Source organism: Chenopodium album, chromosome 13 (genome assembly GCF_948465745.1).
Source record: "Chenopodium album chromosome 13, dcCheAlbu1.1, whole genome shotgun sequence".
Classification (NCBI taxonomy): Eukaryota; Viridiplantae; Streptophyta; class Magnoliopsida; order Caryophyllales; family Amaranthaceae; genus Chenopodium; species Chenopodium album.
Window position 1 is genome coordinate 53,137,753 of NC_137846.1, and position 22,728 is coordinate 53,160,480.

At 33.5% G+C, this 22,728-nt stretch overlaps 2 protein-coding genes and 1 long non-coding RNA gene across 5 annotated transcripts; all 3 read left to right on the plus strand.

Annotated features, from left to right (window-relative positions):
• Positions 1-355: 355 nt before the first annotated feature.
• Positions 356-11,116, plus strand: LOC145574958 (peptidyl-prolyl cis-trans isomerase PASTICCINO1-like). Its single transcript, XM_081632862.1, has 20 exons — positions 356-614; positions 718-805; positions 928-997; positions 2,230-2,327; positions 2,972-3,094; positions 3,386-3,418; positions 4,288-4,346; positions 4,996-5,080; positions 5,202-5,360; positions 5,973-6,030; positions 6,816-6,964; positions 7,810-7,907; positions 8,098-8,167; positions 8,588-8,647; positions 8,926-8,982; positions 9,387-9,455; positions 9,572-9,649; positions 10,124-10,225; positions 10,338-10,409; positions 10,486-11,116. The coding sequence occupies exons 1-20, from the start codon at positions 538-540 to the stop codon at positions 10,807-10,809; spliced, it is 1,929 nt and encodes a 642-aa protein (XP_081488988.1). The 5' UTR covers positions 356-537; the 3' UTR covers positions 10,810-11,116.
• Positions 11,117-15,367: 4,251 nt separating this feature from the next.
• Positions 15,368-18,017, plus strand: LOC145574959 (O-Glycosyl hydrolases family 17 protein). The gene is made up of 4 exons (XM_081632863.1): positions 15,368-15,540; positions 15,770-16,498; positions 16,921-17,580; positions 17,709-18,017. Exons 1-4 carry the CDS (start codon positions 15,471-15,473, stop codon positions 17,741-17,743), a joined length of 1,494 nt encoding a protein of 497 aa, XP_081488989.1. The 5' UTR covers positions 15,368-15,470; the 3' UTR covers positions 17,744-18,017.
• Positions 18,018-19,042: 1,025 nt separating this feature from the next.
• On the plus strand, positions 19,043-22,671 carry LOC145574960 (uncharacterized). Of its 3 annotated transcripts, none has more exons than XR_014098227.1 (6): positions 19,043-19,276; positions 19,691-19,795; positions 20,382-20,454; positions 20,696-20,734; positions 21,995-22,090; positions 22,314-22,671. It is a non-coding gene; the product is annotated as an uncharacterized LOC145574960 (long non-coding RNA). The 3 variants fall into 3 exon arrangements; XR_014098226.1 differs by having other exon boundaries at positions 19,047-19,276; positions 19,681-19,795; XR_014098228.1 differs by lacking the exon at positions 21,995-22,090 and having other exon boundaries at positions 19,053-19,276; positions 19,681-19,795.
• The last annotated feature ends 57 nt before the right edge of the window (positions 22,672-22,728 follow it).

The window sequence follows — 22,728 nt, forward strand, 5'->3', positions numbered from 1 at the left end:
ATTAAGTAAATGTGAACAGGCCCTAAATACCTTGTCAAAAAAAGGACATCTTTAATTACTTTTTTTTTTTAAATGGCATATTTAATTACTTAAGATAACTTTAATCCGCCTTATAGTAATTTAATAAAAGTGCACTATATTCAAGAATTTGTGTAGCTTAAATAACTTGAATTACCCTCGTAAAACTTGGACTATCCCGTAAAAAATAAAAAAAAAACTTGAATTACAAAGTTCTATTTCTTTCATTTATTACTCATATAATAAAGAGAATAGACATATAATTAAGGAGGTAAGGAATAGTAATTAGTAACGGTGTACTTAGCTCCTCAACCATCAAATTAATTTAACCACTCCACTTCAATTCACTCCCTAACTTTTTAGAGTAATCATCCAAATCCCTAATTTCTACCGTTAATCTCCTCTATTCTACCAAATTCTGCTCATAATTAAGCTATTGGCGTGCAAAATTTGGGGCAATTTCACTCAAATTGAAGATTTCTACCAAATTACGAGCAATTTCTTCATCATTTTAGTCTAATGGCGGTCTTGGAATCTGTGGAGCAGGACACCATGCCTCCGCCGAAGAAGAAGCAGCCTTCCGAAGATGATAAAAGGTTCAATTCAGTTATTTCGACTAATTTTTTTTTTTGGCAATTTTTCAGATTTAATTGCTTCATTTTGTGATGAATTTCTCATAAATTTTGTTTCTAATTTCAGAAGAAAGAAGAATCTTGTGCCAGGGGGATTGTTGAAAGCTGAATTGAGACCTGGTGGAGGAGAATCTACACCTTCTGATGGTGATCAGGTTTTTGATAATTAAATTTTTCATAATTATATCATATTTTGATGATTAATATTGCCTTGATTATTGTATAGTAAAGTATTTCTTAATTTTGATGAAATAATTTGTATCTCGTAATTATTTAGGTAATCTACCATTGCACTGTGCGTACAATGGAAGGAGTTGGTGTTTACTCTACCAGAAAAGATTTTGGAGGTCGGTATAATTTTTTTTTTTTTTTTTTTTTTTTTTTTTTTTTTTTTTTTTGGTCCTAATATATGTGGTTTCGGAATTTATTAGAAGCCGCAAAGGGCAGTGATGTAGACGGGATAGGATACAATATGAAGTCTTGAGTACTTCCCCCGAGACTTAAACTAATGTTGTTATATTAATTGCTGAACTCTTTCTTGGACCAATCAACCATAATGGCTTTAATGTTGGATGTTAGTGTTCTTCCTTGTAACATTGTTGGTTATTACAATTGTCTTTCACCTTAAATTGTATATTCAGCTAAGCATTTCCAACATGTAAATATCAGCCATGTGGTTATATTAGTTGCTTAGCGCTAACAACGAAAGCATTGTACTTCTGTTATTCTCTTTAATGAATATTCTTTGTTGTGATCTAATGATCTTATTAGTCTCTTTCTCGCCATTTATCATGGTAATGTTATGGATTAGTGAAACTTCATTTATTTTGTGCATGTAAGTGTCAAAGCATTGGTCAAATTGTTGTGAGGCATCTTATTATAAAAGTGCAACGATCTGTTTCTTAGTTTCTTACTGCTAGCCTGCTACTGTGTCTGCCACTTTTCTGTTGCATCTCTGTGTTTCTTCTCCTGGACTCTACGAGGTTGAAAAATGCTGTATTGAGGATGGAAGAAAAATGAAAGTGCAAGAAAGATATGACATCCTGTAAGTGAAACAGGGACTGGAAAGGGGTATCCTTGGAAAATGGAAAGCGTTATATCCAAAGTCCATTTGCCCAAAGTGGCTCCAAGGTTGTCTCTTACTCCCCCACAAATTAGAAAGAGCTTCTAGATACTAAAATATTCTAGATTCTTGATATAGTGTCATGTGCAGCAACCAGAAGTTGCTATCTAGATTTCTGTCTTTTCATTGGTCTCTTTATATGCTTTTCTTAGATTATTTTCCTCTTTGTCATCATCTTTAGGAAAGGAATTTGTTGTCTGAGTCTCTATTCTCTAGTGATACTTTCTAAACGGCTATTTGGTGCTTGATAATTTTTGTGCGTTTAACTTTTGGTTGTAATTTTCTAAATCTCAATTAATTACAATGGATTTCGGTGCTGATATGTCATCTTTAGTGCTTGCAGAATTTTTTTTTAGCTATCATTTATGGCCTTTGGTGACTTTGTATTTGATGCTTTTTGAAAGTTAAATTTACACCTTGATGCCATGTATATTGTTAATATTTCTGCTCTAGCAGGTACGGGAGCGCCTATAAGGCAAGTTTTGGGTAAAAGCAAAATGATACTGGGATTGCTTGAAGGAATACCTACAATGCAGAAGGGTGAAGTTTGCATGGTAATATTCTGTTTGTGCTACAGACAAGTTGTTTAGTAAGCTGTTGATACAACATCAACATAACATATAAATGTGTAATGTTGAAGACAATATCAACGGCAATACAGGAAAGTCCAACTTCTGGATCTTCTCATCTTTGGGAGGGGGTGTTGGGGAAATAAAACAGAAAAGCAAAGACAGGTGGTTTCAGATTGTAAGGACATATATGCCTGCTGCAAAGAGATGTGTTAGCTTTAGCCGATAGATGTTGAGGGTTTAGGTTTTCTTCTTGCATCTTCCAAAATTGTGTGGATGTGTATCATTTGATCATATGAACTTTCCTCGTGATACTTATAGGTGCTGTATATTGACAGTAAGCTTATGTCTCAAGTTGTTTTACTCCGTAATATGTTAGACACGGGAAATCCAAAGTTATAGGTCCTTTTTTGACGCACCTTAAAGTTGGCTATTGCTTATTGGTGCTGAGTGCTGACTCATAGATGATCTCTGCTTGCATCACAAAGTAATGAAAGATAATACTCTATGTCTAAGGAAGATGCTGGCCTGCTGATCCTGCTTCTGTATTGTGCATGCATTTTGATGATTTTTAGGTTCTGAAATTCCTGCTTTGGGTTTATCATTCTGCTATTATCATTTGTATGCAGTTCAGGATGAAATCTGGGATGCATTATGGTGAACCTGATTGCCCAGTTCCAGTCTCAGACGGCTTCCCAAAGGATGTTGATCTCAACTTTGAGATTGAACTCATTGATTTTGGCAAAGCTAAGGTAAGATTTATTTGTATGTTGATATGATAACACTATAATGTCTACTTTGTAGTGAAATTTTTTGGAAAGGAAATTACCGACAAACAATATTTATAATAAGACAAGAATGAGATTCTTTTCGTTTTGTGAGGTAACATTGAAGATCATAAATTCATAAGTCATATTTTGTCCTTTTTGATTTCAAGTGCCTTGGGCTGTTTGGGTGCCTATAAAATATTAGGCATGAAGTTTAGCTTCTGTTGTATAAAAATCACAATTATTTTTAAAACATCAAACTTGTTTTATTTTCAGGTTATTTCTGAAGATCTTGGAGTTGTGAAAAAGGTATGTAAAAGGTCACAATCTTGTTTGGCATATAATTTCCATTTTTCTTATCATAGTGTAATAAACTGAAATTCTGGGCAAAAATTAGAGGGAGATGAACTTGATTGATTATATGAGAATTACAGAAGATATAATTGATATTTTGCTTTTGAGGGTATCTCTCAGGTTCAAATTGAAACTAAAACGAAACATGATAAAATTCTTCATCATTTCTTCCTAATTTCCTCTGATTATAGATTAACTGATCTTCCTCTTCTTGCTGCTAAAGCTACGTTTAATTGAATTGTAATGCAATTCCGAATTTGCCCATCCCCTATCCGGCTATCCCCAATGCATTACACATAGCAAACATGTCGTAAAACTGCAGAATTCAATATTCTAAAGACGTGTTCTAGGATAAAAAGAAAGCATGAAAAGGTTTCACAGTGCAGAATGGTTGTCTTATTTATTTTGGCTCATGATTTTGGATTGTTAATACAGTCTGCAATAGAACACTTGTTCAGATTCTGGTTTCCTCTGATCCTTGTCTGGTCTGAGTGTTTTGATAGGTATACATATGTACAAATTATACTGGCAGTTAACCTGTGGTATATGTGATTGAGTGATGCTCTTCGATATAATAAGTGTCTAGAAGTTAAACCAGTTGACAGAGCCACATATCATTTTCTCTTCCTTTAGCATGATACATTGTCTAGCATTAGTAATTAGGTGATGAACTCGGCCCATACGTAAAAAGATTAAAGATAATGTCTCATTTTACCCCCATTTCCCCAAAAAATTGATGGGTAATATCACAAAATGAAGTTCATGTAGTACTAGCATAATATCTTGTTTCTTCCAGTGCATTTATACTTGCTTTACATGTGTAGGTCATAAAAGACGGGCAAGGTTGGGAGTCGCCAAGGGCTCCTTATGAAGTAAAAGCTTGGTATATGATTCTTCCTGTGCCAACTGCCATATCTCTGTTTTCCTTTAGTTTCTTGGTTGGATCTAACTTAAGTTGATGCTTGTTTGAAGTTTTATAAGTAATTTCTCTTACAATCCACTACAATGGGTCAGTTGGTTTTTTATCCACATCTAGAAAGAGCAAGGAAAGGATAGAGAGAGAAAATGCTGGGGCATGATTCTTGGCTAAGTTAGTTTCCTCTACAATTTGCAGTGGTTGTCTCTCGTCATTGCTTGATTGGTGAATTCCAGTATGGTTTCTAGAGGCTGCAAGGTGCTGGTTAGACTATGGCGGATATGATATGGCAGTTAGGATGGTGTTTGATTGACTTGGTGTAAGGGAAACTATCTTATTGGCTTAGGAGCCTTGTACCTGGAAGTTTCATTTTTTGGAAGAAATGAAAATTTCGTACATTTGGGGATTGTGCCTATTTGGTGAAGCATTAATCTAACTTTTTTTGTGAAAAAAGGCTCCTTCTGAACATGTTAAAAGAAAAGTTCTTTAGTTTCCTCTGTTGAAGATTAAATTTACTTAACCAAAAAAAACCAAGTTCTTGTAATCAAAATATTTGCATGCTTGTTGTGAACAATGAACGCCTTAATTTCTTAATGTAAATTATGCTTCATTTCAGGATATCTGCAAAAACTGCAGATGGAAGGTTGATTTGGAGTCATGTTGAGGGGGAACCGTTTTTCTTTACATTTGGAAACTCAGAGGTTAGTTTGTTACACTTGGATTGGCTTGAGATGCCATTGGTTGAAGTTAACTTGAGGATCACCTCTCTTCCTGTTCTTCATGGAAATGATGCCTAAACACTTTAAATCTATGTGGTGACAGTTGCCTAAAGGTCTTGAGATGGGAATCGGAACTATGACAAGGAGGGAGAAGGCCATGATCTATGTAACCAATCAATACTTGACTGAATGTTCAGTCCTTCCTCAAATAAAAGGTCTGGAAGAAGTTCATTTTGAAGTGGAACTAGTTCACTTTGTCCAGGTTTGTTTCATCTTTTTAAAATAATCATGCATTCTAGCTTCCTTGTGTGTATCAATTTATTTTATTTTTGATTGATAAAAATGTCTTTTTGCTGAAAATTGTTTAACTAACTTTTTCCATTGATGACTTTTCAGTAAGATATAGTATGCTCTTTAAGTGTTGAGTAGTTTCTTGTCACCAAATTGCCTTAGTCAGTCATCATCTTAGTGAGTTACGTGGCCACTGCAACAATCTGGTAGCAGATAACATGAAATTCATATGAGAGGCTTATGAATGTTAATATTTAAAATATTACTCTGTATCATTTTGACATCATGATCACATTCTTCTATTTTATCTCTGCTTAGCTGTTTAGTTAGATGATTATAAATGCCCCATTTATTTATATATTCTGATGTAGCTGTGAGCTATGTCATCCGTACTCTTGGCCAAACCTCAGGTGCCAATGTTGAATTCTCGATACTTCAACATGAGCTGGTATATATATATATCAGTAACATATACCATGTTTTCTGAGAATTTAGAAATACTTATTGTTCAATTTGAGTGATCTACTGAATGCTTTTATGATTAGATTAGGAGGTCATGGTAATGGGTTTTCTGTAATGTCAGGTCCGCGATGTGCTTGGAGATGGACGACTCATTAAGAGACGGATCCGTGATGGAGAAGGTTCGAATCTTTTATTTTTCTTTTTTGTTTATTTGTTTTTTGTGAGTGTGTATGTCTGTGGTTTGGATTCTGATATTATACGTTGATTAGATAATACCAGATGATATCTTGTGTATCGTCATCGTGTTTTTTTTTTTTTTTTTTTCCCATCAGTCCACATCTTTCACTGGCTTCTGGATGTTAATAGTGGAGGTGAAAAGATGTAGTCACATTGTGTACATATTATGATTATTCTATGCATGCATTCTAGCAGGCTGTTGTGGCTTGCAAATTGTACTCTCCATTCAGTTTGTATATACCTCCTCTTTTGCTGGAATTTACGGATCTGCCAAGCTTTGCATTCCTCAGATTCCATATTGTAGTGTGCTGTGGCCAGTATGTACACGTGGTGGCTTTGGCTTCTCTGAATTCTTTATAAAACTCATTTCTCGATTCTGTTTACAGTTATTTTTCTTTCTTTTCTTAGGTGGGTTTTGAATGACTAGTTGTACTGTAATTTTTGTACTCCAGTAACTCCAATGTGTTGCATTATTCAAAATTATATTTTTCGCTGCTTTTATAATTATGTTTCTGATTGATATTGCATTAAATAGTTATATATTTGAGCTATGACACTGAAATTTTCCTCCCAAAGGTATCTGGTCTGGTTTAATGATATTACATACTGAAAAGAGAGGGGTATGAGTTTTAATCTGTGATGGTTTATTTGATCCTGTTTTTGATCAGGCCTTGCAATATTTCATTTGGTGTATGTTTAAGCTTTTCTCATTCTTTCTGATTACTAGGGGAATTTCCCATGGACTGCCCACTTCAGGACAGTCAACTATGTGTCCATTACAAGGGCATGCTTCTGGATGACAAGAAGACAGTCTTCTATGATACAAGAATTGATAATTATGGTCAGCCACTAGAGTTCTGCTCTGGAGAAGGCCTGGTGAGCTGTTATCTTTATCGTGCACATTATGTACTGTAGATTGTATAAATAAAGAGGATAAAACAAAATGCATTAAAAAAAAAATTATTGTTCGATACAGTTGCTGTTATCAAGAAGGGAAAGACTCCCCTGCCCTTTGCATTAATATGAATTGGCCTATTTGTTAGTATTATGCTAGAAGAGTGTATACGCAGATGCCTTTTTTTGTTCAAAATAAGCACAAAGCAATTCTTATCAACTCGACACTATTTTTTTAATCTGGATCTTACCAATATTCGATGTATTTATTTTAATCTGCCCTCAACTTTTATATTTGAAAGTCACTACGTCAGTAAAATAATACTGTAGTAACTAATAAGAATAATTATCTCTTTGTTAACCCTCCTTGATTTCTGCCTATAAATCTAGACTACACCTGAATGTGGATGGAAGGAGTTAATTCTGTTCTATTACCTTTGAAGTGTTGGAGAAATGACGAGATCTTTCCTTGTCAATTGAACGGTGTCATAGAAGCCTTGGCAGCAGAGTGCTGTGTAGCTGAAATCATATGGTGGGAATACAATTGGCTTTGTTTTGGCTCTTAATAATAGAATCTGTATATCGTGCACATTTGGTTGACATTGTGCACTTGCTTGTCATTGTTTCCTTGTGGGCCTATCATCTTCCAATTAGGTCTGGAATAACCAATTTCTTACATGCATATTGCTCATCAGTTAGTCAATTGGTTTGACTCTTTAAAGTGATCAATCATCATCTTTGCCTACTTTCACTAGGACGGAGCTGCATACTCGCATACGTACACATAATGTGACATTGTGAATGGCTCATATTCTTTGTCTTTGTAGGTACCAGAAGGCTTTGAAATGTCTGTACGATTAATGTTACCTGGGGAACTAGCTCTTGTTACTTGTCCGCCTGATTATGCATATGACAAGTTTCCAAGGTTACTTTCTCATCTTGTTTCTCTCAATCTCTTATTCAAAAAAAAAAAAAAAAAAAAAAGAAAAGAAAAGAAAAGAAAGAAGATAGAAGCAATATTTTTCATTGTTTATGAAATAAAATTTTTCTTTTGCAATGATTCTTCTTGTTTGAAAGTGCTGATTTACATATCTCATTATGCTTTTGGTTACTAGGCCAGCTAATGTTCCAGAAGGGGCATATGTGGAATGGGAAATTGAACTTCTTAATTTCGAGATGCCAAAGGTATACAAGTTTCCACTTTCTTTTAATTTAACTTGAAATTTAATTGGAGTAGATGGGTAGTATTTACTAAGCACCAAATGAATTCTGAGTTGAGAACTGGACCATTTATTGTTCATTATTACGGTGTACGATTTCAAGGGAACGGGATAGTATGAAGTTTAGCATAGGAAAACTTGTATGGGAGGTCACCCTTTCATGTATATTGCATGTCATCTTGACACAATGCCCTCTCATCCTCGAAGAGTAATAGATTCTTGGTTTAACTGTTAGATGCATGAGCATTAACATCAAGGTGTTTGTGTTATGAAGGATTAGCAAGTTTTTTTTTTTTTTTTTTTTTTTTTTTTTTTTTTTTTTTTGTGCATGTACTGTGAGATTTTTTTGCTTTCTGATTAACATTACACCGGTCTTTCTTGACAGGACTGGACTGGTTTGGATTTCAAAAGTATTATGGACGAGGCAGAGAATATTAGATCCACGGTATTGCACTATCATTGATCTACAGGATCAGTGTTGCTTTGCCTCAGTTACTGATTCTGTTGTGATATCATGTTCTGTGTCATTATGGGCTGTCTAAAAATGCTATTTGCTATTCTGACATTTTAATTCTATTATTGTACTCTTCAATGACCTTGGCAATTAATGCTTTTACTGTTAAGTACAGTAGAAAATTTTTGTACAGCTTTTGTAGTTCTTGGTTGGTTAATTCTGCTTCAAAAATGTGAAAATTGAAACTTTCTCTGATTGTCCATTGTTAGGGTAACAGGCTTTTCAAGGAAGGAAAGTATGGATTGGCAAAAGCTAAATATGAGAAGGTACATGTTTCCTTCTTTAACATGGTCACCTTTACTTACATGATTTGAAACTTGTGAAAAATTCATGTTAATTATGTAGAGGATCTAAATCTTAATTATATATATTGATCACTCTTTATATAAGCATTAAAAAAAATGAGGGCAAAGGCATTGCTTAGTAATTTGCTTTCAAAAAAAAAAAAAAAAAGCATTGCTTACATTTTTGTCAGAATTTAGATTTTTCAGTACCATTGTTAAATGCCTTCTTTTATTTTATTTATTTATTTATTTTTTTTGAATAGTGTATTAGTGTTAAAATGCCTACTTGGCTTTTATATATTTGTTTAAATTTGGGTGATTCTTACAATAATAGGACTAAGCCACCACAATTTTGTTACTAATATACCAGATCATTATCCTTACAGGTGCTTCGGGACTTTAATCATGTTAATCCCCAGGATGATGAAGAAGGGAAAGAGTTTCTGAATGCAAGAGTAGGTCCTAATATTGGTTTATTATCGTTTATATTTCTTTTTTATTTATTTTTCCCGTTTTAATTTTCTGTAATATTCACTCAGTATATTACTAACTTTTTTGATTTGACGTGAAGAACATGTTACATTTAAATGTTGCTGCCTGCTATCTGAAAATGGGGGAGTGCAGAAAGTCCATTGAAACATGTGACAAGGTACGTTGTGGTGTAAAACTCCTTTTAGACATGGAAAATGGGAAGAGTTGTTTGTCATCTGCTTATCTTTCTTCCTATTGTGGATTTTGTTTTTAGATTTTTTTTTTTTTTTTTTTTTTTTTTTTTTTTTTTTCTGTTTTTTTTTTACCAATTCTAGTTAGTTTGCTTAACAAATTTGATTGATTTGGCTTTAAATTGTACGTCAAGAAATTCCTTACGTGATGTGTGTCGTCACCAATAGAGTATAGCTGTGAACTTTTGTGGATTGATACTTTATACCAATTACATCTGTAGTTGATATTAAGTTGGGATTGAAACCATAACTCTACAACCTGAGTAGTCATAGATGAAGCTGTGCTATGTTTTAAAATTTAAATGCCGTATTCTAAACAGTAAAAACAGAAGAGTACTTAAAAAGTATATGCTCTGAATTCCATTGATGCATATTAATTAGGATGTCAAATATCACTGCAGGTATTAGATGCCAACCCTGTCCATGTCAAAGCTTTGTATCGCCGTGGAATGGCCTACATGGAACTTGGAGAATTTGAGGAGGCAAAAAATAATTTCGATAAGGTAATCTACTCTTCCAATGATGGCATAATAGCAAGGTATTTCGATAAGGTATTCTGTTAATGAGCTATTATGACAAATTGGCAATGTAACTGTGTCTTTCCAATGATTGCAGATGATGAAATTTGACAAATCAGCTGAATCTGATGCTAAAGCAGCCTTGCAAAAATTGAAGCAAAGGGAACAGGTATTTTTGTTACTAAATGAATTTTGGCCATACCGTTTGTACCAAATTCTTACTGCTATTTTTCACCATTGATCAGGAAACTGCAAGAAAAGCTAAGCAGCAATTTAAAGGATTATTTGATAAAAAACCTGGTGAGATTGCAGAGGTCAGCACTGAAAGAGCAGAGCAAGTAACAGACAGAAACTCTTGTGAGAACAATAATGATAATGAAGATTCAAGTGAAGCTAAATCAGATGAAAAACACGTAGTAGCACCTAAAAGGCGCCTTGGGTTAATCATCGGTTTAAGCTTTATGATGCTTCTAGTTTTTTTCGTATTGTTCCTCTTATACGGTGGAGAGCTGCTTGGAATTTCTTCTCTGCCAGATGCCATGCCACTGCATGATATTGATGAACTGTAGATGACTTCAGGACTTCAGGTTGAGCTTAGATAGATTTGTTCTGGCGTATAGGGACCCATTCGAAGTAAACTTATCATTGTCGATGTGAAAATTAGATACTGGAGCTAGAAGGGAAAAAATTTCGAGGGCACTCTCACGTATTGTATGTTTTGTTGTTATTACAAATAGTTAGGATCAAGCACTGGCATATTGTTAGCCAAAAATTAGAAATTTCTATTGGAGAGTTGGAGTGGACAAATGATCCATTCACGGACATTTTGTATCAGTTGTTAACTATTGATAATACCAATATACCCTTGAAAGTGGATCATGTTGTCTAACTTCATGACTACCACCCTTGAACCTGAAATACTAAAAAAGCTCGGTAGAGCTGGGATCCTTATAACATTGAAGCTCGGACGCTTCAACTCAAGACTGTAAGAGTGATCTTGTGCATCGTATATCTAACTTCTTATTGATTGAGAAATCTTAACAGTTATATGGTGCCATATCATTTAAATTCGCGGACAAGTATCTTTGGCAAGATAGTGATAGTTATTGTACGATTTTTCTTTGTTGTTAAGAGTATAATATGTATTTATGCCAGTGAAATAGACATTTGTTCAAGGGAGGGTGTGCTGCCGTAATAGTGAATGACCAAATGATTCTATGCTATGCAAGCATCCTTTATATGCCTATTCTCATGATTCGGGAAAATGGTTTACCTATACACAAATATAAAAATATTATCGTTTCTAAATATGACAAATAATGAAGTGAACGTTCTGTACATAATATAGTAGTTCTAGTAAAGAATAAATTTATATACTACGTATTTTTTGCATTTACCCTTTATCTTATCATGTTTCTCCATTTTAATTCTTCATTCTTATCAATTGTCCTAAAATATCATACATAAAAGTTCAACTCATTCTTTTTTTAATTTATTATCGATAGGGAGTCCAACTAAAAATTTCGGCTTCACGCCTTCACCATTCACATTTCACTTGGTTACCCAAACTACTTGTAATAAATCAAAATAAAGATGAGCACAAATGAAAGTGATGTTACTCCTACCTTTTTCCGCGTAATGTGTGTATTTCCAACTCTCCAAGTTCCCATTGAAACACGATATCATCTTGCCACAAATGAGAATTGCCCCAACTACAATTTTCTTTTATACCAAGTATTTATAGGTCAACCAAAATAACACATAACTGTCATAGATACAGACAAACTATATTTTGACTTATTTCCATTTAATATTGAAGATCATATGGTAGAAATTACGAGTCTGTTCACATTTACTGAACCGAGCTGAGCTGAATTGATTGGAGCTGAACTGAACTGATTAGAGCAGAGCTGAACTGAACTGAACTGAACTGAGCTGAAATGAATATTTGATAAGAGAAGAAAATTAGAAGCTGAACTAAATTGAACTGAACTGAACTGGACTGAACTGAAATTAAGCTGAAGTTAATTATAAGAAGCGTGTAACAATTAGTAATTATTGTTGATGCCATTTTGTTGTTGTATTTCATGTTAGATGTTATTTTACTCTGTAGTTGTTGGCTTTTAGACAATAGTATAACTATCAAATTAAATCAAATCAAACCGTATGGCTTTTAGACAATAGTATAACTATCAACTTAAATCAAATCAAACCAAATACGGAGTATTGATGTGTGGATGTTTAACGTATGTGTTCAGCATAAGTAATAGTTGAATTAGTTAAATAGAAAATAATACCGTACCAATCCTAAAGGCCTTTTGATTCAAGTACGGAGTACTACGTACATGTTTATACAAAAATACGTGTTAAAACCTTTTTTTGGTAGATTTATAGGTTCATCGCTGATTTGTTCAACACTAATATCTGAATTAGTTATATTTTGACTGGATTAAAACATTAGAATTTGTCACAAAACTATTGCAGAGCTTTTTCAATATAATAAAAAGTTTGAGTAGAACTACATACAATGATACAAATTACAAATACGGACTTATGTAATGATAGAGTATATAAATCGATCATGTGACGGAGCGTGATAGAGTATATAAATCGATCACGAGTTTCAACCATCTGCTCAACTAGTGACGGATCTTGAAAATAATACTTTAGGGAGCCGATCAAAATTTTGTGTTACATATAAATACAATTATACAACTGAAGTAATAAAAACAAATGAGATCAATGTCGCCAAATTTATACTTTGCTAGTACACCCTAAGGTTTAGAAAAAATTAGAGAAATAAGTAATAATAATAACTAGAGAATCTAAATGCTAGGAGATAAATTAGGTAGAAAGGTCAAAAACTCAAAAATGGGATTTAGGCTTTAGCTTTGCCGTGGTAGAATATACTAGAATGTATAAAACCATATACATTACGTAGGAGTACATAAAGTTGGGCCTACTATAGTATTTCTTTTTACTAGCTATGTCAATAAATTACAATAATCACACTAATGATTTTTCGGCTTGGACAAGGGGCCAGGCCCCTAATGGCCTCTTGGATGATCTGTCATTGAGCTTAACCTTTTGGTAGAATTGGTCCACTAATACGTAATATTAATCTACTTGCACTAGATTATGGCTAATAGTGAAGGTTTGACACTCGAGATTAAAAGGACTAAAAAATCGTAAGGATTGAAAATTAATCAGGTTTAATTTTCATTTGATCTGGGTTTTCCATACCTAAAAAATTACAGTAGTTACGTATGCATAACCAGGGGTCAAGGTAGTGGGTTATTAACCAACAAAAGGTTGGCTACTTTTTCGCAACACCATGAGTCAATATGCAGTTGGACAAAGTATTCCTCCATGAAAAAGTCTATGCACTTTTCCATTATTTTTCTCAACTGTACTACCAATATTTTACATTGTTTTTGTATGACAAAAACTTATAAAAATGTGATTTCATTAAAATTTTCTAGTTAACTTTAAGGATTTTATTACACCTAAGGCTGTCTTCGTGTATGTTAGGCTACCTTCAAGGAATAAATCTAATGCCATTAATTAACAAGATGAACAAGAAAATATTAAATGTTTAAACAATAAACTGTTCTTTTCTTGTAAGGTTTAAATTCATCATCATATTGTTACTCAACTTGAAGACAAAAAAAAATAATATCGTTGACAATTGATATAATTAGCAAGGACAACTATCATTCAAACATCAAAACATTAACTGTTAAGCAACATCTAAAAACATAGATTAATTATGTTCATATAATCACATCAATATGATTACAATTTTAAGTCGACCGTTGCAATTAGATGACAAATTGTCAGCATTCAGCAAATAGATTCTAGCTGTCTATTTATCAAGTACTTGTTGGACTTACTATTTCCATTTAAAAAAAAACACTTATTTTTTTTTTTTAAAGTAAGATACATTGAGGAGTTTAGGTACGTCTTCTCACAAAACCCGTGACCTAAACTATCAAGGAGTAAAAAATAAGAAAATTTACTATCAAGTACTTGTTGGACTCACTATTTCCATTTTAAAAAAAACACTCATAGCCCATGCAATAACTTCGTAACGTACAACTATTTCTAACGTTTATTAAAATTTTAATCTGTTGAAAATAATATTTTAGGTCCCTACATTAATTATTTGTCACCTTATAGTTGTTCTAAATTCAATATGTGGGCCATGGGTCAAGTGAAAAACAACATATGAACACTTGGAAACTTTGGTATATATATGGAAAATGACGTTGGTCCAAATTAAAAATTAATCTAATTAGTGTGAAACTTATTAAAGAAATGGCAATTAATTAAAAAAAAATCGTCTAGTGGAGAATATGTGTATTCAATTTTGTCTTCTAATGTTTTTTCGGGTATCTATCTAAATATTATAATTATCATACGTAATTACGTAGATAGTTTTCATTAGCAAGATGATCAAATTGCATAGGTATGGACTTTAATTTCTATCAAAATTGTTGTAGTTTAATACTTCATGGAAGCAAGTCGGCACATAGGCTATGCAAGCTTTGTATATCATATGTTACTATGTAATGTTAAAAAAAAAAAAAAAATCAAGTTGCCTTTTTTTATTTTTAATACAGCTTATATATACATGATTACAAAATATGGAGTATAAAATTGTTCGACGGAATTAGTTATTAGTTTTTTACGTAGAAATTTTTAGCCGGTCAAACTTGATAGATGCATCTATTAAAATGTCAATAAATTTAGATAAGATAAATCAATAAATATAAACAAGGATTGCCATAAACTATATTTGTTAGTAGCGTATTATAAATAAGCGGACCATTTTTATTTACTTTGAAAACTAAACTTAAATTTTTTTTTTGATGGAAACCTAATAATCATGTTCACAAAAACAGGTGAAAGTAGTTGTTTGTAAAACTCAGTTACAACAAGAAGTAAAAGGATTAATAAATATTTACATTGACTAAATACAAAAAACAATAATTAATTAAAAATAAGAAAACATAACAACCCACAACACCAAAGACCACGGCATTTTCTGAAATAACGTCCCCCCATTTTGGCCATTATCACGTTTTTACTCCTCTTTTCTTTCCTTCCACTCTGTCAACTCTAAACCCCCACTTTCTTTCCTAACCCCCCATTTTTCCTCCTTATATAAACTATAAACCTCCCTCTCTCTTTTTCCTAACCTCTCTCACTTCTCCTCTAAAACACAACTATGGCTCCTTCTTCCCTCCCTTCCTTCCTCTTTTCCTTCCTCCTCCTCTCCACCTCCGCCCTCGCCGCCGGTACGTAATTTTATTCTCTATTTATATTATCAATAATCCTCTCCCGATACTTCTATTACAGTATCGGGAGGGATTTAATATGGTCCGATACACATTTTTATAAAGTGTATCGGACCATACTACTTAATATTGTTACATTTCTATGGTAATAATATTAAATTTTCATTAATATTATGATTCTAATATTGTTTTTTTTTTTTTTTTTTTTAATATATCTTTTGTTTTGTAGAGACCGGACAAATTGGGGTCAACTACGGAAGAATAGCGAACAACCTTCCAACCCCCGACAAGGTGGTACAACTCCTTAAACAACAAGGAATAACACGTGTGAAGCTCTACGACACCGATGCAAGCGTCCTAAAAGCGTTCTCCGGTTCAAAAATAGCCGTCACCGTCGCCCTCCCGAACGAAAAGCTAGCCGAAGCAGCCGGTAGTCAGTCATTCACGGACTCATGGGTGCAAACCAACATCCTACCTTACCAACCGAGCTCGAACATCATTGCCATCGCGGTCGGGAACGAAGCGAATGCCGACTCGAAAGTGACATCCTACGTCGTTCCCGCCATGAACAATGTCTATGCCACTTTACAGAAGAATTCTCTAGCAAATGACATAAAGATATCATCTCCTATTTCTTATTCCGTCCTCCAGAACTCGTACCCGCCTTCATCCGGGTCGTTTAAACAGGAACTTATGGACCCGTTTATTAAGCCTATGCTTGAGTTTTTGAAGAAAACTAAGTCTTATATGATGGTTAATGCTTACCCGTTTTTTGCTTATTCGGCTAATTCGGGTGATATTTCGTTGGATTATGCCTTGTTTAGGCCCAATTCTGGTAATGTGGATTCGGGTAATGGGCTTAAGTATAATAACCTTTTTGAGGCCCAATTGGATGCTGTTTATGTTGCTATGGATGCCCTTAACTTCAACGACCTCAAAATTGTCGTCACTGAAACAGGTATTTCTTTGTTTCATTAAGCGTTACTCTCTCCGTTTCTTTATTATTCGTTTAGTTACGTAAAGATTATGTATAATCATAAACAAATGTTACATCAACGTATCCTTGCTAATCATAGAAATCGATATGATAATCATTTATTTAAGAAAAATAATGTTCTAAACTTCTTATTACTGTAAAGTACTTAGGTATAATATTAATAAGTAAAATGATTTGTCATAAGACGTAGGTTCTAATTACGATAAAATAAGTTTGTTCTTTTTACGTATAATAATAAGACCGTTACGTGTAACTTTATTGGTATATGTTTTTGTCTTTAGTGCTAATCTCTATGGATGAATATTTCATTATTAAATAATCCATGAAACAATACAACAATTATTTGTATGAAAATTAATAATTTTTTTTTTGTTTTTCCACAGGTTGGCCATCAAAAGGAGATGAAAACGAAATAGGAGCAAGCAGCCAAAATGCAGCAGCATACAACGGAAACTTAATCAAAAGAGTCTTAACAGGTGGTGGGACCCCTTTAAGGCCCAAAATTCCATTGGACGTTTACTTATTCGCTTTGTTTAACGAAAACCAAAAGCCCGGCCCAACAAGCGAGAGAAACTATGGGCTTTTTTACCCAACTGAGCAAAAAGTCTATGATGTCCCTCTCACCGCGTCGAAAGCTGCGGCGGCGACTCCGGCAGTCGGCGCGGTGTCTCCGGCGGCTGATGCGGTGGATCCGGCGACAGGTGCGGTGGCTCCGACGATAAGTGCGGTGGCTCCGGTAGGTGGTGCGGTGGCGCCGGCTGCTGCGAATAATGCCGGAAAGACGGTAGTCCCTAAACAGGGCCAGAGTTGGTGTGTGGCTAATGAGGCTGTTGAGGCCAAGAAGTTGCAAGCTGGGCTTGATTGGGCCTGTGGTCAGGGGAAAGCGGACTGCCGTCCGATTCAGCCTGGTGCCACGTGTTACAATCCGGGTAACCTTAATGCACATGCGTCGTATGCTTTTAATAGTTACTATCAAATGAAGACACGTGCGGCTGGTACGTGTGATTTTGGTGGTGCTGCTCATGTTGTAACCCAACCTCCTAGTAAGTCTTAATTGTTATTATGCTCCTTAATTATATTAGTTAACTTAATTAATCAACAAAATTATCATTATTATTATTATTATTTTTTTTTTAAATGACTTATGATTTTTTTTTTCTTTTTTTTGCAGAATTTGGAAGTTGTGAGTTTCCTACTGGCTATTGATGAGAATGAAGGACAAAGATGGGGTTTTAATGTTTATTGATATTGAAATAGAATTAGTGTTTTATGCACATTAGTATAGTACTATTGTTATAAATGAGTGATTTATTCACTTGTTAGTAAATTTTTTTAGATTATATAGATTTTATAGTATTCTTTTACTACTACGTATTTTATATGTACCTAATTCTTTCCTACTAGTACTAGTATTCAAGATGATCATGGTTATGGATTTCTTGGTATATATATAATTTAATTTCCATTCTAATTTGCAAAAGTATTGGATCATCATTGTTGGTTTGAAATTTTATGTAATTGAAATGGAGAAAGCTTTTGCTCTTGGAAGATATCATCTTTTTTATCAACATTGTTAGTTTACAATTATGAGATGAATGAAAGTTACATATATCTAAACAATTTAATATGCACTTCTAATTATAGTGAGATCATGTAATGTGAGATTTTGTCTTTAATATGTACAAATACGTGCAAAGTTGCTGTTTTACTTCAATTTTCAAAGATCCAACTATTTAAACAAGTGTGTCGTTACCTAAACAATCAAAATTGAATTATATCTTACAAATTTTGGTTAGGTACAAATTCAAACGCATGGGATAGTGGATGAATTTGATGAATTTTTCCATTTGTATCATTTTTGGCTATTTCAAAAACAGAATTGAGATGAAATCTATTCTTTTTAAACAAACAACAATCCAATATTTATCATTATATTGCCCAATTTAAAAAAGAAAGAAAGGGAAATATGCAATTACTTACTAAAGATTGCAAGTAGGTTTATTGGTGTAGGTTCATCATCTTCTTTGTTTAGCTAAATTCACAACTACTACACACATTAACCAAATTTGATTATGCAATGGGAAGTCGACCTACCTAAAAACTCTAAGGTATATCATTCTCTCGATAATAGTATGAGAATTTATGCCAAATTGTCAAATTGATACACTGATCTATGTTCATAGAAGTGTTCTACGTATTATTTTGAAACAATCATTAACAAAAACATGGCGTACCATGTCGAGACTTACAGTCTTATACTGTCCCTAAAATCAGAAGGAAGAAAGGACTTTGTAAATCACTTGGAAAGTTGGAATGTGGTCAATCCTTATTCCAAAACAAAGAAAAAGAAAAAAAAATGGTAATTATAGGATTTATAGGCCAATTGGTCCATTGGATAGATTATAATAAACTGGCCCATATATAATTGGGTTTTGAGTTTTTTACTATTCCTTAGATTATTTGGTAAGTTCAAGGAAGTTAGGAAACGTAAAATATAACTGAATAATAACACAAATCGGGTCAAAGTTGGCAGACCCAATTACGCATACTTCAAATTCAACTACTGTTTTTCTCCATTCAACCGTTATATTTAGCATGCTGAATTGGATGAATTTCTGAGATTTTGTTGTCGAATTCGCAAGTTTTAGCTCAAGATTAGCAAATTTGATTGTGTTTTTGCTCGAGATCAGCTGAATTGGGGAAACCTAATTCGAATTAGGGCAACGGTTCGTACTCTGGGTAATTTATTTTTATTTTTGATTAACTTATATCAATCAAGAAATAATAAGAGCTAAAAGTTTCAATTTGATTGATATTATCGGTGTTTAGGTTCTGGAAATTTTAAATTTGGCAAACAAAATGTTGCAAGATTTTTTATTTTTTTTGATAAATTATTGAATTCTGCATTTAGATTTGTTATGTGGTATTAATTGCAGTATTTATGAGTAGTATTATGATGAAGAATTATTAGAAATTCATACTTATATGATATTACTTGTTTACTCAACATTAGTTTATGTTTGTATTAGTGATGAAGCAAATCATTGTTGTGATTAGATGTATATTGTTTATGATGATAATTTTCATAGGTTTCAAGTCAAATCTAGGAGAATATATGTATTTGAGTTGTGACATTGATCTAGGATTTTGCAGGTCGTGGTCGTCAAGCAATCATGAATTGGTTGCAACGCAAGATCTACCTTTACAATGTCACTTTTGGACTCTATATGTTAGATTGGTGGGAGCGTTACCTTTTCAGTATCCTTGATGCTTCATTTGATTGTGTTCGAGTTTTTAAAAATCTCTAACATGTGCTTTCTATGTTTGTGTGTCACGCCATCAGCTCTAAATCATGGAGTTTTTAAAATCTATGTGTGTAGAACGATGGTATTAGTTATTTGTGGAGTTATAGTATTATTTGTTACTTCTATGTGATGCTTAGAGTCGTGAACTCTAATAAGGCATTTTCCGTGTGTGTTTCCTACACATGTTCTGAAGTAGCTTTCCTGTCAATGACTGCTGGTGCCTTGATGTGATTTCAATCTAGTCTCGGTGTCATTATTTGCAAACAGCTACGATTACTTATACCTTTATTTCAGGATGGATACTTGATTTACATTGTTAAATCAATTTAACTCTTGAGGATGGATACTTGGTTTACATTGTTTTATTCGTTTTGCTGGGTTACTTATGGCCTTTTCTGTTGCATGTGATAGTAAGCCTATTTATCAAAGTTATAAATTCCTTGTATTGGATTTTGATGAAGTGATTTTTGCTATCCAAAGTTAGTCTGTTCACAGGAATTTCTTTTTTATCTTAATATTGAGCTCCTTAACTTGGGCAGATACACTAATCGTTATTTTAATGTGGTTTATTTTATACAACGGATCACGGCAAGTATCTGAAATATGGAACAGGTAATGTAACTTACCACATGCTTGATTTAGTGAGTGAGTTTTTGGTTTGGTGATGAAGTGCTTTGGTATATTTTTATGACATCATTTTTACTAAAAGTAAATGTGAGTTAGAAATGGTCTCATTTATCAATATTGACTAAATCAGAGAAAGGCATGTATAGTATTGTTGAATTTTGTTAAAGATAGAATTTTTAGGGGAAAAATATTGCTTAACATGTATGCCTTTTGTATCTCTTTGTAGTTCCCTTGACTATGCTCATTCTCAATCAACGTTGAAAGGGTATGCACTTTCTTCTTCTTCTTGTTTATTTTATTTTATATATATATATTTTTTTTTGCACATTGTGTAAATGGATTTGGTGTGTTTGTTCTCATAAATGATTTTTGTTATCCCAATTCACCTTGAAAGGATCAAATCCTTGAATATTCTGAATTGTATGCTATTGTACCTGTACTGTTAGAATAGAATTTGGCCTTCTTTTCCGGCTAGGATCCTGTCAAACTCGTAAACATATTTATTGCCTACCATATTGCACCTGCGCATCACTGGATATCTGACATCAACTAGATGATTATAGCCTATAAGTCGTGCTTTATGAGGAACTTTAATCCTCTTATATAATTTATTACTTGTTCCTTTTACCATTTGACATTTTGACTTATTATGGAAGGGTATTGCTGCATAAGGATCCAAAAAATTATCTAAGATATTTCTAAATCCTCTGATAGGATTTATTATAGGCTTATAGCCCAACCAAAATCAAGAACAAGGATGGACTAGATTCTCATATTTTCCCTCTGACTTCTGATATCCTCTTAACGAGTTCAGATTCTGGGGCTGATTGCATTGGAACTGTCTTAACTCTTACATTGCAAACTGTTTCTAATATCATGTACGGAGTTTTTACTTCTCCTGATCACTTTCTGAGCCTGCCCATCAAATTCTGTGTTGGCCTTTCTTAATATATCCTTCCAGATTGTCCTGTTGCTTTAGTCTGCAGATCTTTTCTTATATTCTTAGGATTGAACTGTTTGTTGTTGTATATCTTAATTACCTTTGACATAGACTCCAGGGTGATGTTTGTGACTCTATATGGCATCCTTCTTCAGCAATGCATTTGTCATCTTTGTTAAAACCAACCCTTTGTCCATTGCGAGACTACCCGAAGAGGAGCTGTTTTTCTTTTGTAGTATATTTGGTTAGTGTATTAGTGCCCAACGGCAAAAGTTTCTCATTTTCTGACTGGTGGCCGTGGGTGGGACAGAGAGAAGAGACATGTTCAGAGATTTTTTTGGCCTATGGATAGGGAAATGAAAACTGTGCTTCAATATAATTTTTAATACCTTTAATTGAGTCCCAGAGTATCATTCTGTATGACATTATCCACTCACAGTAAAAAGTTTTACAGGCTATCTTCATAATTTCAGTGACTGGCCACTTTTTCATCGAGTAAAACTCAAAAACATCTAGTATATGCTGTAACATCTTATCTTATATGCTAAAAAGTGACAACCGCATTTATGTTTGAATCTTATGTAGGATGAACCTTAATTTATCTGAAGTATCTTTCAAGTCTCAGCCTGTAGTGCAAGGGGTGTTGCTTTAGTTCCTACTTCCTGTTTTTCATATGGAGGGGTAATGTTTGCTTAAAACTTAGTGATTGCTGCAACCTCTTTATTTGCACTGAAGCTGCTCTCAACCTTTCTAATGCATTCATTTGATTAATCTATGTGTCTGGTTTTTAGTTTAGTTTAATGATAGTGTATCTTTCTGTGTTAACATAATTTAATCGTCTGCCTTGCATTTGCTAATACTTGAAGGGTCGTATTGATATGCTTTTGCTCATCATTTTCTACAGGCATATATGGGGAGGTGCGTAGAAGATTTTTAGATACCTCAACTTACAATGGGAAGATGTAAGAAGTAATGCCAAAGTTGATGTCGGACAGAACTTCAAATCTGCTGGAAATTACTGGTAGATCCTATTGAATATGGCTTTCAGGATTGTCTTTTTGTTCTTTTACTCTGTATTCAACGGAGGATTGTTGATCTTGATTTTTGTTCCTCATCATATATTGACCCTTATGTTAGTTCCATGTTAATATTGTATTTCAAGAATGAAATTTTTGAAAGAGGGGGTTATCTTTGAACAATTAATATGAACAACCTTTCAATTTCAATTCTTTTGAAATTACAGAATTATATTTTCATTTATACATCTTGGCTTTTGAATGTTTCCGGTTATAACTTGCCACTCAATTCTTTTCATTTGA